This window comes from Homalodisca vitripennis, chromosome 5, assembly GCF_021130785.1.
Source record: "Homalodisca vitripennis isolate AUS2020 chromosome 5, UT_GWSS_2.1, whole genome shotgun sequence".
In the NCBI taxonomy this organism is placed as follows: domain Eukaryota; kingdom Metazoa; phylum Arthropoda; class Insecta; order Hemiptera; family Cicadellidae; genus Homalodisca; species Homalodisca vitripennis.
In genome coordinates, this window is record NC_060211.1 from 117,286,096 (window position 1) to 117,302,799 (window position 16,704).

Sequence of the window (16,704 nt, forward strand, 5' to 3'; positions counted from 1 at the left end):
AAAGAGACTGTCAAATATTTGATTTGGTAAAATTGGCTGTTTTTGCAGTTGTTATCATAAATTATTAGTGTTGTAAATGTGCTGTTTTAATTTCCACTTCCAGTATTGTGAAACCTTTAAAACATTTGATTAAACAACCAATTGTAACCAAATAGAACAAATACCTTTACATTTGTGGGTGCAACTAGCTGATTACAAGATCCTTCCTTCATTGAGTTTTAAATATTAAAATATAAAATAATTAAGACGATACAGGATTGAAATAAATCATAAATTAAGATTAATTTTACTACAGATAATGCAGTTCAATAACATATTTTATGTTTTAAAAATAATTACTACAAAATTGTAACTTTGTAATTGATTTTAGTTCTTAATATTGACTTTTATTTCAACTTTTTTAAAGTTTTATTTTTCTAATAGGAATGGTATGTTGAACGAGGATAAACTTACTGATGTGTGAGAATAACTAGACATAATAATAAGACAGAGTTAACACGTTTATGGCAAAGGCTAATCTGGAAATTTTTATATGCCGTCGAATTTTTCAATAATGCTGAAAAACTGGGACAGTTTTTTATGTTAAACAATAATAAGTAAAGATTAAATTTAATTGGAATACTTATTATCAAAGTAAATTAATCTCTTCAAAACAAAGTAACTCTCTAGGTGATTGAAGATAATGCTTATAAATAGTAAGTTTTCAAGAACATAGATCGTCAATTTCACAAATATGAAATGGAAAATCCAACGTTAATATTTTAACTACAGAGTATTAAAATTTAAAATGTTGGCTAAGACACCACTACTGTAACTGAACCTTTAATAGCGAATGTATGGACGAAATAAATTAATCTCCTGTTACTTTTAATAATATCATAAAAACATTAGGGAATGGCTATTGGAAGTTATGAATTTTTAAATATATTTTTTATTTTACACAGTTTTCCAAAAATGTAATAAATGATGTCAAGTGACAATATCCTGCTTTTGACCCATTGAATAAAAGAATACACAAAACCAAAATATGAACAAAAAAAGTATATTTTATCTCTATGTAAGGTGGGATGTGATGAACATTTGAGTTATTTAAATACAATTATTATATTCTGTATATATGTAAACTGTTAAATTAATGAAAATAAAACAAGAATGTTCGGTACATCATAGATTGTTTTTTAATTTGAAGAAAGTTTTTATATTTGCCCCTTTCCCATATAGTGGAGCCAACCAGTAGTTAAAATCGTAACTGTTACCTATACTGATTCAAATAAACTGAATACCAAGTCGTATAAAAGCATTATCTTATTGATCATTCAAAATGAGCATCTTTGAAAATTTTATATTTTGAATTTAAATAAATTAGTAGCATCAATTTTGGGAAGGGATTAACCTTTCACTATACTAATAAAGAAGTATACTCAATAATTTAATTTAACTCATTAGATATGGTTTGGATGATTTTTGTTTATTATTTACCTAAAAAATATGATATTTAAAACTTAAAATGCATGCTATTTTGATAGGGAAAAGAATTTTGCAATTGGCATTGGTTTTATATTCTAATTAACAGTCTTTAAACAACCCCAACACTCTTTTTATTAAAAATTTATTTCAAACGTTGAAATAAGAGGGATTAATATTTCCAGCCTGTATCCAAATGATTATTCAGGGTATTTAATCAAGTTAGCACACAATCATTTCTGAAGGTCATTTAACAAAAGAAATCTAAAATTCTTGACGGAATTTCACAGATTAAACCTTTTGTTTTTCTTATTTCTTCTAAATGGATTGTATTTCTGAAGTTATTTTAACAGCTTGAAAAAATTATAACAAGTAAATAATACTGAGGCCTAAAATATAGTGTTTTGACAGAGAGATCATATTACACAGGATCACATGGTTGGGTAACCATCCAGACAGTATCACACTTTCAGCGCCAAGGTCTCTGCCCATTTATATGCTTCTTGGACTTAAAATGTACATCACTTCTCAGCAATCCTCTCTCCAGCACTGTAAGTATTGATTTTGGTAAGATATCACTACTACTGTACTACTATAATTCATATTCAACTAGTTACAACCATATATATTGTAGCTGTTGTGTTGTTTCAACATTATACAGCCACTCTTCTTTTGGTAAAAAAACAGTAGCAGTCGTGGGACTGCCGATAGAAGTGAAAACGGAACTATTAAGTTGAGAGTAATTAAAACTATATGCAAAAATTATATGAAATTTTTTATGTTTTATTTATTAGTTACATATGATGGGTTAAACAAATCATGAACAAAATATAAATACAAAGTGGTTGAAAAAATAATTAATATACAATTATCTTAACAATATCTTAATAAAAAAGTACTGTAAGTATTAAAGAATATTATTTTAATGAAAAAAAGTTCAATGCAATCATTATACTTGTTGTAATTGCTCAATATTAATAGTTAGTTAAACATAGAATACAAGTGAGTAAACACCGAGTGAACAACAGTGAGTTGAACACCGTTGTAAATAATACAGTTATTGCTACGGATAAAGTATATAATTGCAATAACAATTAAACCCACAATATTTTTAAAACTAATAAATTAGTTAAATTAACTTGGTTCTTTCGTAAAGGTATTTTTATTTCACAATAAACTAATTTATTGAGTTAATACGGTATCAGTGAGCCAATGCGCCAACTACAGTTCCGGCAGAAACGTTCACTCATCACTTCATACGCCACTACAGGCTAAACTAAACTTCCAATAAAAAAATGATAAATTACAAAAAAAATATTCATCTATTTTCACACAACTTTCTCGCTGACAAATTTTGTCTGACCAAAAAATAAAAAAAATCCTCGCTTACTACTTTTTTCTTGTCATTGTAAACGCTATGTAAAATGTAAACAATAATCAAAATTATTTCGAAATTTTTTTAATATTTAAAAATGTAACCAATAGATTGCCAATATTAAGAGCTTTAATTTGACGCATCTTACAGAATTGTACGACATTGGCTTCACTTTTAAATCGCGAGAGGAAGCCGTAAAGGTCACTGATTTTCGCAGTCTGTTTTCATACTCCGCCGGGACAATTTTAACACAGCGAGACTGACTTTTTCATGCAGGTTAGTAGTCCGCGGCCAAGTCTACGGTTAAAAAACACAGCGAGACTGACTTTTTCATGCAGGTTAGTATCATTAGCATGTCGGTGACGCGAACCGAGGATTTTACCCTCTACCAAAACGCTCAACGCGCCTAAAGAAGTTTTCACTTCAAAAACAACACGTGTATATAACAAAATTTACTAAATCTTAATTTATATGCCTTCTGAATTAGGCCTCCTTTATAAATTATAGATGTATTGAAACAATATATACATTCTGATAAAGCAAAAAGCTCAATTTTACTATGAAAACTATTCAGTAACACTGTGGCTTGAAATAGTCTTTGTTTGAAATCATCCGTTACTATGCAGAATCATAAAAAAATTATTACATTTTCGTTATAAATCATACATGCAGTTTAGTGCTGTAATCCTGCAACTTGCAGGTCAGGACAATGGAGAGATGAGGTTAGGTTCTGCATTCTCACTGTTTACTTTTTCTATGTTAGCATTAGTACTACTAGAGAATGGTGGTATATACAGATTGACAATTGATGAGTTAGATAATAAGAGTCGGTTCTGTCAAGTCTACAATTGGACCAGTACCTAAATGGTTCAGAGTTCAATTTAAACTTTTGGTTCTTTGGTCACAGGAGACATGCTCTACACATAACTTATCTTCTGTTCATCCATAACTTACATACACACACACAAGAAAAGCAGGAGATTATCTTGTACCAGTATGCAAAACAGCTTTATTTGAAAAAAAGAAATCCATATGCTGGAATGAAGTAGTTTAGGAGCCACAGGACATGTGAAAAACAACTCAGAAGTTTTAAGAGGACACTTTGAAGTTATGTATAAAAATTATCACATATTCTACACACAGCATGAGTTCTCCTCATGGAATAACGAATCTAGACCTCGCATTCATACAATTTTTATCTTTAAAAACTGTAATATGTCTCAATGATATTATCTTTTGTCTAACTAAAACTGGCATCTTGCAGAAATAAATTATTAAATTATTTTTAAACTTATAGTTTGGATTTATGTTTACTGTAGCAAATTTATTAAGATAATAAGATATATTTATTAGGTTAGATAGATATCACTGATGTGTAATAGTTTTCAGGGTAATGTTTCTATCTGAGGATCGATAGAATGAGGATCAATAAATCATAGGAAGGCAATAATAAATAAACACAAGTTTATTGAGACATAAATATTATTTAACCCTGTTAATACCAATATCCTAAACATAGAATGTTGAATAATGTAAGGACTACTAGTGTTCCTATTTTTAGGATGTTTTGTAAAAAAGTATATATTGGTGGTGTTTCAGAATCACTATAAAACAATCTTTCCAATAATTACTTTGTGTAGTGTATATGGCCAACTTAACTATATAGCTGTGTTTTGATTTTGAAGTTTGGTAAGCTTTTATTCTGTCTGCTTTTACCTACGTTAAGTTATTATTTTTAATTTTTGATTTTGAACAAAATTAAATGAGGAATTGTGTTATGTAACTATTGCTGTACAAATGTGATAAATTATCTTCCGTATTTCATGTTAAACTCAAAAATAACTTAGTACTGAGTGTTATAATGTATAAAAAAATAAACAAATTTGATTATATTATTTGTTATAGGAGAAATAAAAAAAGATAATATATGAATTTTCCTTCAAAAATAACATTTGCCTTAATTTAAAACAAGTGGCTGGCAATGTACAAATGTGTGTGGAAGGTCTGGTTTCCTAGTATTAATATAAGATATTATGCTTGACATTAAATAGGTAAAATTTAACTAAAAGTCACATAAATATTTGAATTATTATTATCATATGAGACTAAGTTAGAAATTTTAAATAGAATAAAGTCCCGATGAGTGATAATGAGCTTAGTTTCTATTGTCAGCAGACATACACAGTTAAAAATCAAGTTATAGTTAATAATTTGAATTAGAAGTTCTTAAAAGATGTTTTACTGCGATCACCTGAATGTTTTTAGTATTTTATTAAAAATGTAGTGATAGGTTGATTAGTATGAAATTACACCATATTAGGCAGTTAATTATCTTTTTTTGAATTAGCCATCAAATACAAGGGAGTATAAAACTACTCGAAGGACTCCCACAAAACTACTGCAGACAAAAATTACTTGAAGATTGAGATATCAGGTGGTTTTATTAAGATTCTGATTGACTAACAGCTTTTTAAAGCATGATTTCTTTGAGAACATAAAAGTAGCAAGACAATCTAAATATTTCTTTTTCATCGTTTGCTGTAGAAGGAAACATGCTCCTCTGTGTATCCCTAACTTTCATGAAGTTGTATTGAAAGTTCACTGTAAAATGTTACTTGTTCTGTGATTCTCCAAGATTCCAGTATATGAATATGTGTGTATCAGTGGTGTAGGGGAGGTACAAATTTGATTGAAGAGCATACTATACTAGAGGTATGGAATAACTCTAAATTTAAATAATTTAGGTGAATGTAATTCAATATACAGGGCCGGATTTAGCATTTTGGCGCCCTGAAGCCCAATAATTTTTCCTTCCCCAAGTTTGGTTAAAGTTACTTTCCTAAAAACCTTTTTTTCTTTTCCTAGCAGTAGCATAGCGCCGTGCCAGCATAGTGGCAGTGGCATTAAGATGCATAACACTTGATGATATCCCTATACCCCAATGTTTGTGATCAGTGTTGTAATGAAGTTGATGCATAATGTTGAAAAATAGTTTAACTTTACAATCAATTATTTTTTCCAATGAATTTCAAAATCAGAATGCTTTTTAATAGCCTGATTTAAAAAAATAAATTTTAAAAATATGTTAAATTATGGCTATTTATTTTTATTTCTAGATACTTTAAAAACAATGTTCTCTCGGCCATGCGCCCTGGGAGCTTACGCCCAAAGGTCCGGGCCCATTGGGAAATCCAGCCCTGTTAACATAAAACATTTCAAACAAGTTTGATTGCTTTCTAATGCATATTTAAACAATTTTTTAGGTGTTTTCTATCCTGCCATTGCTCAACCAGTCAGTGATTTTGTAAAGTTTTACTCATAATCATAATTATTTTAAAAACAACATATGAGCTAGGAAATTTGTTTGTTGTATATGAATTTGTTTATCAGAAGAATATTTCAAATATACAACTTCAAAACAAATTAAGCCGTTATTTGTTTCAAAAATTTAAAAGCATATTTAAACAATAACTTATTTTTTATTAATTGGAATTTATTCAGAAAGTAAGTATTATTTTTAAGCCATCCTGAAAAAATTGAAGTGATTTGGAGAAGCTTTGCTCAACACATAAATAATATAAATAAAAAGCTTTTTGATTGACAACCGTCTTGTTTTTCACTGATTTATGTGAAAGTAAAATTCTAATGTGATGTTTTCTTAAAAAATATTTATAATAAATCCATAATTTGGTACAATGTGTTATATTTTTTACAATTTAATAATAATACAGTGAAGTGATAAAATAAAAGTAATAGGTGAATAATACCTAATAGTGTATTACCAACTTGAGATATATTTTTGTAAAGTACTTTTTCCACAAATATACACTACAAAATATTGTAGCAGGATACTCAAAAGGGTCTGGCACAAGTTATTTCTTTCCTAATTCTCAATTGAAGTTTTGCAACAGAAAGAAACTGATCAAAAATAAAATCTAATTAAAGGTAATGAATTAGCATATGTGACCTAAATTGTATGTATACAAATCCCAACATCGTACCTGATAACAAAATAATTTTAAATCTAGAAAAGTTTAATTACACTTTCATTGTATTTTATGTTAAGCAGTTGCTTGTGGATGACCTGGTCTTCACAAGCCAAGGGTATTGATCCAGCAATATACATAGTAATACTCTAGACGTCTGTTTGCCATGATGTTACAGTAATTAATGCTATTCATACTCATTTAATGTACATAATGTAGGTATATTTCTGAAATAACATTCTCTCTCATTGTTCTGCTTATAAAACATACCATAAAGAGAAGTCTGGAACCTTCCAACTGTCTCAGTTTCTTTTGTGATTAGTTATAATTCTTTAATCCTTGTTGTCTCTAGAACTCCTATTTGGGAAACAAGGAATTTTACAATACAACACAATTCTTTTTTACTCATAAAGAGACAACATTCCTTACATTGTGAGTGTTCAAATTTGTAATAATATGCATTTCTCATAATTAGCCATTTTTAGTACATTTGTTTGACAATAATTCCTAATATTTCTTAGGAAATTTACATTCCTGTGGGAATTCCTATATATTAGAAGGGTACCTGTATTTAATTAATTTTAGAAATTTTATTGATGGATATTGGTGTACGCAAATTAAAAATCATATAGGAATACAATTATTGAACCTTGTAACATTTTAAAATATGTTTGTATATGTTTGTTTTTTTAGCGACCTTAGTTCTTTTAGCGATTTAATTAGAAATTTCTTTCTCTAAATCCAAAAATAGACTTAAACAATACTTATTAGATAAAACGCTTTATTCATTCACAGATATTTGAATAAAAGAATTAATGTATGGTTTATATAAAATATGTGATTATTTTGATATTGGTATAACAATAATATATTTATTGATGATTAAGATTGAGTTTTAGTTCCGCAATTTAAGCTTATTGTTATGTTAAGATTGGACATCATTGATTGATTGATTGAAGATATTCACAAACAGAAAGAAAGATGATTAAAGTGATTTTTTTCAATTGTAGCTAAAAGAGAACTTGCTTTTAACTGATCACTCATTTTGAGATAGTTCAAACAAACTTTGAACAATGGCTTCAAAAAGCTCAACAAAAACCATGACAGCATTATGTCTTTTAATGAAACTGTTTCACGTAAACATAGTAATCTTATTCTTTTTAGACTCTGGAGCATAAGTGTTTATATTTGTTTTTAATACATTACTTGCATTGAATTGTTTCTAAATATAATACATATTTCAGCTAACATCCCAAGACAAGTTCTTGATGCTCTTGTTGATGAAGGGATTTGATAGTATAAGATCTAATCTGTGGCTAGCTCAGTGCATGTATAATGTTCATGGGTGATTTTCTTTAATACATGCCTGGACACCATTAAACTTCCCGCTCACTCCATCATAACCTTGACCAGTTTTTCTATTTTGAGTCCAAGACTATCATTGGTAAAGAATTAGAGTTAAAATTCCTTCAGCAATCATACCAGTAACTTTCACTAAATACTAAAAGTCCTCGTGAACGTTTTCTGAATCAATGATACAAACACATAAAGAAATTGATTAAATACCTGACATATCCAGCGTTTTGTCTGCTATTAAAGTCAGTGCTCCACCATTATTGGCATTTCTAATAACATTTTACTTAAATATGCTGGTACAAATGTCTAAAATTTCATTTTATATAGTAGTTGCATTTTAGGACTGTTGATCAAATACACTCTTAGTTTCTCATCCCCTGCATAATTTCTAAGCTTTAATGGAGCCCTGAATTTCCCATATTTAGACTTAGGCTTATCCAATACAATCGGACCATAGTTACAAGGATTATGTTCATTGCCTCTCAAAGACAATTCTTGTACAAAAGATGATTGTTTCAATTACAGGCTTAGTAGGATTTTTGTTTTCCTCAATGTGTTTTTTCCTCTCAACATCAATATGAGAAGCAACTATGAGTTTGCATGTTTTTCACCTTCAAAAAATGCTCAGCAGCGGCAGAACATTTTTTGTGATAATTTGTTGCAATATGCTCACTAAACTTTTCAAACGCATCCTTCCATTTGATAAAAGGTATTGGTGACACTAGAGAGCCATTGTTTTCATGGGACCCATTCCCAATAGCTTCAGTACAAAATGCAACACAATACTTACATTAAGCACTATCGGCCGATTTAGAATAAGTTAATCAGGTACTCAATGACACTCATTTATTACTGGTAAAGATAACATACATTGTCACATTGAAAACGCAACCTTGTACACTTCAATGTTAAGAGCAATGCAGTCCTCCAGTTTGTCCAGATCTTTAAAAGAAGCAATTCATTAAATAAATAAAACATCAATTAAAACAAATCAATTAATTAATTAAAAACTAATTACAACATAGATAAAAGAATTTCTTAAGATCAACAATAATTGTTTAATTCATGATTAATCCCAAAAAACTCATCCACTTCATAAAATGGGTGTACCAAAAGGAAAAATCCAATTTGTCTTTTGAAAATACCAAATGACAGTGATCTTAATCTATTTGGCAGTGCATTCCATAATTTTGGTCCGAGAGATAGTGTTGCTAATGAATATTGTTTGGAAGTCAGTTTTTTGGTTACAATTATGCCTCTTGTGTTATATTGGTGGATGTTTTGATAAAGGTAAACTGTTTCAACCAGTTTCTTTGGAAGCCTAACTTTTTTGTTATCTACTAATCTAGTAGGGAATACCAAGTTATGATTTGGTTCATCTTCAGCTAATAAAACTTTGCTATATAGCTCTTCAGCAGTTTACTAGAAAACTCAAGACTACGGCAAGTAGAAACTCTGAGATTTTACCAATATCATCACTTACTATTTCTGTATTTCCTGAATACTCGGCCTGAGTGGAGGACGATGAAGTGCATGGTGCTCCTACGTCTTCAATAGTTAGTTGTGGAAAAGTTGAATCACTATTTAAATTTTATATAATATTTACATCTTGTTCTCCACGTTTCATGTAAAAACAATAAATTTTTTATCACTACATTGCTTTATTAATAACTAACGAACTAACCAAACAACATTTAGAGAGCTACCACACTACAATGCTATTGTGCAGTGAGAGTAGAATGAGAAAGAAAGCTAGACAAAGACTGGCAAGCGTCAAACAGTAGTTGGCACGTTTGTATTTTGGTTGCCACTATTTATGCATCAGCCTCTGCACACCCTAATGAAGGTGGATCCCTTAGCTACGTCCTTGGGCTGCTAGGAATCTCATTTAAACAACACTCAAAGTAAAGCAAACAAATAAGACCATACTATTCGTTCTAACACAGCTTCAATAATTATAATTATATTATCAATATATGTTATTCATTATAAAACAAATTTTAAAAAAATGGGTGTGCCGGTAATTCTTTGTGAAGATTTATTGAAAAATTCAAATTCTACTCCAGAGTGTTTTAAATAGACCAGATCTTAAATGCATGCAAAAGACCAAAATCTTTGACAGCATAGATTAAAATCAATATTACCTTTAACCTTGAAACCTTGAAAGTTATAGACCCCTCTCAATCATATCAGTTTTATCTAAATTAATATAATAAGTACTCTGTGATCAAATAAGCCACTTAAAAAAATTGTAATTTATCTCTGTTCGGGTTTAGAAAAGGAAACTCTACAATAGAGACTATTGATAACATAGTCAAAGGTGAAATTCGGACTTATGAGTGCAAGGCTTTTGTTTTGGCCATCTTTTTTGACCTGGTTTCATTGGTTGCGTTAATCGCTCTGATATAATTTTGAAATTAAGGAATTAGTTTAAAATTCTATTATTCATATTTAATTAAAACAATTAAAAGTTCTTTTGAATAGTAAATGGTGAAATGAAGTACAGGTTGAGTATGGAGTTTCACAGGGTTCTGTAAGGTACTTAGTAGATTACTCTATATTTAAGATTTCTTATATTTTTTAATGACAAACACTTAACATGAACACCACATATTGAATATATTGCTACTCTTTTGTCAAGAGTTGTTAATTTATTGAGGTACCTAATTACTTATGTTCCATAAAACTATATTAGAGCGTCTTACTTTGCTTTTTATATATTAATAACATTTTTTTAAGTTATAACAGTAATTACTGGTGCTAGTTAGTTGTGAGCTCATTGCTAGTTTTTATTCATAAAACTTAAAATGCAAATAATTAAAAATTTATACTTTCATGACCTGTACTCTTATTTTATTGTGTGCTCTCAATAATTCACATATTTTAAACTTCAACCATAGTATTCATACTTACAATACACACAATATGAATATTGTTTCCATAGGTTACAACAGACGCAACAAAACGATAAACAATCATTATAAAATACGTTGATCGTCTCAGGATAGTTCTAATTCTGTAGGGTCCTTAGTATAAAATTATTGTGCGGTCTCTACAAAAGCTATGCATTGAAGATTGTGGCATTTAATCAAAACTAAATCATCATTAAATGTGATGGGGCTGTGGTAAACATTTATTTTTTGTTTATTACTGTTTGCTTTTGAGTTTTTGGGATGCTAGGATTAACTATCCTTCAAGTGGAATGTCAAGAGGAAAAGGGATTTTGGGGGGTGGGTAAGTCTCCCCAGAAACACTTATAAGATATAAGCGTTTCTGCTTATATCTAATAATTTATATATAAATATTTACAAATTTATTCAAAAATATCTTTATTACATTATTATTAAGATAAGTAAATTGTCACTGTTATATTGAATTGTCAATGAGTCACTTATGACATAAAAGGGTTGATATTGTAGCCAGTTCTTCAGGTCTCAGGTAAAGAGCTGCTTGTTGCTATCCTTCAATAAACATGTGGCACTATAGCTTGTTTTCTTGTTTGCGCTCTAATTTGATGCACAGGCAGGCAATAGTTGTATGTGTGTCCAGTGCTGTAATTTATGATCCACTTCTAGTTGTTCTATTTTCTTAATGTGGACTTGGCTTTACTTCCTTCAGGATGTATAAATTGATCGCTGTGAGAATCTTTGACTCTTGGCAAGTTCTTCTACAGGTTTCTCTGGGTATATTATGCTTCACCAGCAACCTTTCTCTGCCAGTTTTGTATTATATCTTATAGATAAAAATGAATTGCTACGTGTGCTAAACACTAATCTCTAGAACAGCTGGACAAATTCGGCTAATTCTTTTATTTTAATATTAGTTGAAGTTTGAGGAAAATATCAAGAATTTTATCACAAAAAACTTATAATATGAGATATTTTGAAATGTTGAATAAACATAGTTTCAAGGATTATCCACTTTTCCTGGTAGCAGAAAACAAGCAATGAAAGTACATTATTTTTGACCAAAGTCGTTTTAAGCTTACATATATAAATATTTTATTGACTAGAGTAAAAAATCAAAATCAACTACAACACCTGAAAGTTGGTATCCAAGACTTACATTTACTAAATTTTCATGGTCGGGGTAACGCAACTGTACAAAAGTAAATAAATTAGACTGGAAACGTTCAATTCAGAATAGATACTTTTACACTGCACTAACTTTTCAGACATCTGTAAGTATATATTTTTTTTTCTTCATCGCTTTAAGAAGGAAAACTCTATGACACTTTAAACATCTTAGACCGGAAGTAAACTACAAGCGATGAAAGTAGATGCTTTTTGACGAAAGTAGGTTTTTTGAATTCTTTGACTACAGTTTGTAGTAAAACTTGAATGCTTGACAATTCAGTATAACAGTGACACTTTACTTATTATTTACAAATTTTCTTTATTGGGGTATTAGCGCAGGGAAACACAACTGTGTAGTCAGAAATGAAATTAATTCAAACCAGAAATCTATGCTCCTATCTACACATGCTAATCTGTACAAACAATCAGTACAAATTTTATTTAATTTTTTAATCTCTTAACCTAGAGACTGAAATAATAAATACCAGATATATGTCTACTTCTGTTTGAAACCAATCATAGGGCTCCATATTTCTTTGTTCTCTTAGGACAAGAAGCTTTGAAGTTACACTAAAAGGACCTTAGTGCTGCTTTCGGAATTACCGGTTATTCTGGATGGGTATGGTTCGGGGTAGGGGCCTCCTCCTATCGAGATCAATGAGAAAGGATTTTGGGCATTTATCTGTCATGTCTCCTTAGAAGAAGGGGAGACCCGCTGTGTACCAACCTCTCCAGTCAAAGCAGGCAGGGGTACCATGCCCTTAGTCTAGGCTACCAACAGCCTTTAACATCTAGGGAGCCCCTCCAATTCCAACAGTCATCCCCTGCAGTAGACTAGACCTATCGATTTACCCTTGCATCCCAATATCTCAACATTTGCGGTTAGTAATGTGCTGCTCCTGGACATCCATAAGATTACCCAAATTTAAGTGACACATCGGTTTTTGCTTAACCCAGTGTAGGTTCAACTGGAAGGTATAACCCAACCAGAAGTGAATCCTCCTGGGCTTCATATTAAATCATAAATGTATTCACCAAGAAGGCTACACACTTTGATTTTGGAAATTGTGTGTGAAGCCATGGGTAATATATATATCACACTGTTTTAAGATCTCAACACAACACAAACACACCGATCTCTCAAATCTATACAAACTAAATGGCATATATAGTACTTATATATATAAGATCTTAAAACAGTGTTTTTATGCAATTTCTGAATTATAGGATCAATCTCAACGGAAATAAGTGTTTATACATTTCTAAGAGAGATACATCCTAGATCCTTACACACATGTTTATATACTATATAAGAATATATGTGTGTGTCAATATTTCACAAACCAGTAGGGAAAAATATTTTTCTACAAAAGGAAAAATATTAGAAACTGAAATATTTGAGCATTTTTCTCTAAATTTAATATGGCGACAGAATTAAAATCAATATTTAAACAACACAAGCCATAATTATTACATAAATGAGTACTTGATGAAGTAAAGTGTATTATTAAAAATAAAATACAATCAGTAAGTGGATAATTACAGTAATTACATTAGGTCTGATTTTGGGTGGCTAAAATGAGTATATGGTGTTTTATTGCCCTATTAGTCAATGTTGTTTAGTTTATGATATTTATAATTTGTTCAAGTTATGTTAGTCTTACTTAGTTCTGGGACAATATTATATTATTAATTATGAGTATTTTTTCCAGATACAAGGTTCCTGTATGAGGCAAGCAAGCACATAAAGGATTTTCTTCCTATAATTCCTAACAAAGTTGTATATAGACAGTATTATTAGATGTCAGGCATCAAGGAGAACATAGTAATGTTAACAAATAAGTTACCTAATATATTTCATTGAAATAGGTCATCCTTAGAGGATTGTGTTTGCAGTAATGAATAGAAGAAATTGTGAAGTAAAATTAGTAGATGTAATGGTAGTTAAGAGAAATTCCAGAACTAATAAAGGAAACATAGACAAAATTCCTCTACTAAATACAAAAAAGACAGATGTAACATGTGAAAATGAAAAATTCCCACAAAAAAAGAAATTCAACAAATACAAACATACTGAGGAAGATCTTCATAATGCAGAAGAAAAAACTATCAGGCCTTCACAAAAAACACATATAAATAATTTGCATTTGGAAGATTTACAAAATAAACAAATAAAAATAAAGGAAAAAGCGGCTGGAACAGTTGGAAATGAATCATGTTTACCTGACAAAAGTACTATAAGGAAGAGAAAATCATCATTGATTGATATTGAAAATGCAACAGTGAATAAAAAATTAAATATAAAACATTTCATATCTTCCTCTACTGCTTCCAAACAAAATAGTACTTCAAACAATGAAAGCAACAAACAAATCAAACAGAAAAAAAGATCATATAGAAAAATAAAGTTGTCTTGGGAAAATAAACTGACAGGAGCTAGACGAGTGAGCAAACGTTTGAGTAACATGAAAATAAAACAGAATAAATTCAAAGTTAGTGATGTTGAGATTGAAAGACATTGTCACTCCGCAAAAAAGAAACAGGAAAAGGTTAATTATAAAATAGAGAAAAAAAGTAAAGCCATTAAGATTAAGTACAATAAGTACAAACAAAATATTGAACCTGAAGCAAGGAAATCAGTTTTATACAGGGTTCCACCTCAAGAACGAACTAACCATAGTGAATTAAATCACACAAAGAAATTTCATCCCAGAGTAACTCAACAAAAACAATTCAAAGAAACAGCCAAAATTAGTTCAGAAAATATAAAATCAGGTGTAAATGAACAATTCAGTTTATATAATATAAGTGTTAGTAGTGTAAATAAATGTTCTAGTAAAGCTGAAAATAAAATAAACAATCGTATTCCTCATGAAGTTTCTAACAGTTCATTATTCTCTGAAAATAGTACAGATATTGAGATGGAATCTGACCAACATTCTGATACAGCAGAACAACAAAATTTAGTGATATTAAATGATCATCCCCTAAACGAAGAGTCAAATGTGATTTTAGTGCAATCAGATGATCTGCAATGTTCACATAGTATTGATGAAACTAATGAGCAGTCTGTTTATAATGAAGGAGATTCTGTCAGTTGTTCAGAAGTCATAATTATAGACATAAAATCAGATGGGAATGTTTCGAATGAACATTTTGAAGAGTGTGAACTGTTTTCAACAACCTTAGACAATAATGATCAAACGAGAGAGAAAACTGAAATAATAGATGGAGTAAATACTTCTGAGAAGGAGACTGGTCCTAAAACTCAGGATGATGTGGGAACATCCAATAGTTCAGATTTACCTGAAGATATTTGTCAAGAACTTGAGATTAAAAAAGATAAAGTTGTTACAACTGTCTCAGACGACTCCAGCTCTAAACCAGATACAAAATTTGAAAAAGGTATTAGTTCTGACATTCAAAATAAACAAGTCTCAACTTTAGTTGATGATTGTATTCAAGCAGTTGATACAAACACAAACAAACAAATTGAAACTGATGGGGCAACTGAAAGTGTATCGTAAATTTGTTCCTTTAAGTTTATTGAATAAAATACAGTGGCTTCCTCATAAAATTTATGAACAGTAAGTTTAAGTCAGCTTTTAATGACTGTTATATAAGTTTTAGCAAAATCATTCATGAAGTAAAAATATTCCATTGTTTTCTTTATTGTTTAGAAAATTATTATTGTTATTTATACAATTATTAATGGGGTGCAGCTAAAGGGATAAGTCAAATTGTGTCACATGCACACACCCCCACACTCACAAGTACAAAGGATTGGGACCAGCCCAGTACCTTGTGATTTCTCTACTAATAGGTGGACCTCATGAATATTCTTTTTATTTTATTCCGAAGTGGCAAGTTCTGGGTAATGTATGTTGTTTGATATAATGTTTCTTTTAGAGATGTTTAAATTCAATATAAACTTCAGGATAAAATTTTGAAAAACATAAATCTGGGTTTGATTGGAGAAGTGCACTAACAGTAAGAAATATCACCGGTCCTAACTCCAAGACTTGTGAGGTGTAGTTTGGGTTTGAATCTGTCTGAGCCCAGCTGCACACCCTAATTCATAATTTTATACTAAATAAATGAATCATAATCTTTTTTTAACCATAAACCAGAAGTATTAGATATAACACATACAGCAATAAGGGTATATCAATGTGTGGTGTAGTAATATGGTTTAGTTTTATTTGGTTTTATATACTACTTATAGAGTAAATAAAAAGCTGCTATCAGCATAATGGTAGTAATACAGGTAGTAATTTTGACATAAAATTACTAATACTCATTAGATAGACCAGATAATAATGAAACTTAGTACAGGTTACTGCTAATTGTATTCTGTAGGCAATTTTGTTTGATGTTATGAAAATAAAAGAAATGTTATTACATTTATTTTAAAATCTTATTTTTTCCTGACAACCTTATTAAGTAT

General features: G+C 30.0%; 1 protein-coding gene across 2 annotated transcripts; it reads left to right on the forward strand.

Moving 5' to 3' along the window:
• The first annotated feature begins 1,895 nt into the window (after positions 1-1,895).
• LOC124362799 lies at positions 1,896-16,664 on the forward strand. 2 transcript variants are annotated; one of them, XM_046817609.1, is made up of 2 exons: positions 1,896-2,015; positions 13,970-16,664. In XM_046817609.1, exon 2 carries the CDS (start codon positions 14,156-14,158, stop codon positions 15,782-15,784), a length of 1,629 nt encoding a protein of 542 aa, XP_046673565.1. In that variant the 5' UTR covers positions 1,896-2,015; positions 13,970-14,155; the 3' UTR covers positions 15,785-16,664. The 2 variants fall into 2 exon arrangements, with proteins under 2 accessions (XP_046673565.1, XP_046673566.1); XM_046817610.1 differs by having other exon boundaries at positions 2,013-2,031.
• The last annotated feature ends 40 nt before the right edge of the window (positions 16,665-16,704 follow it).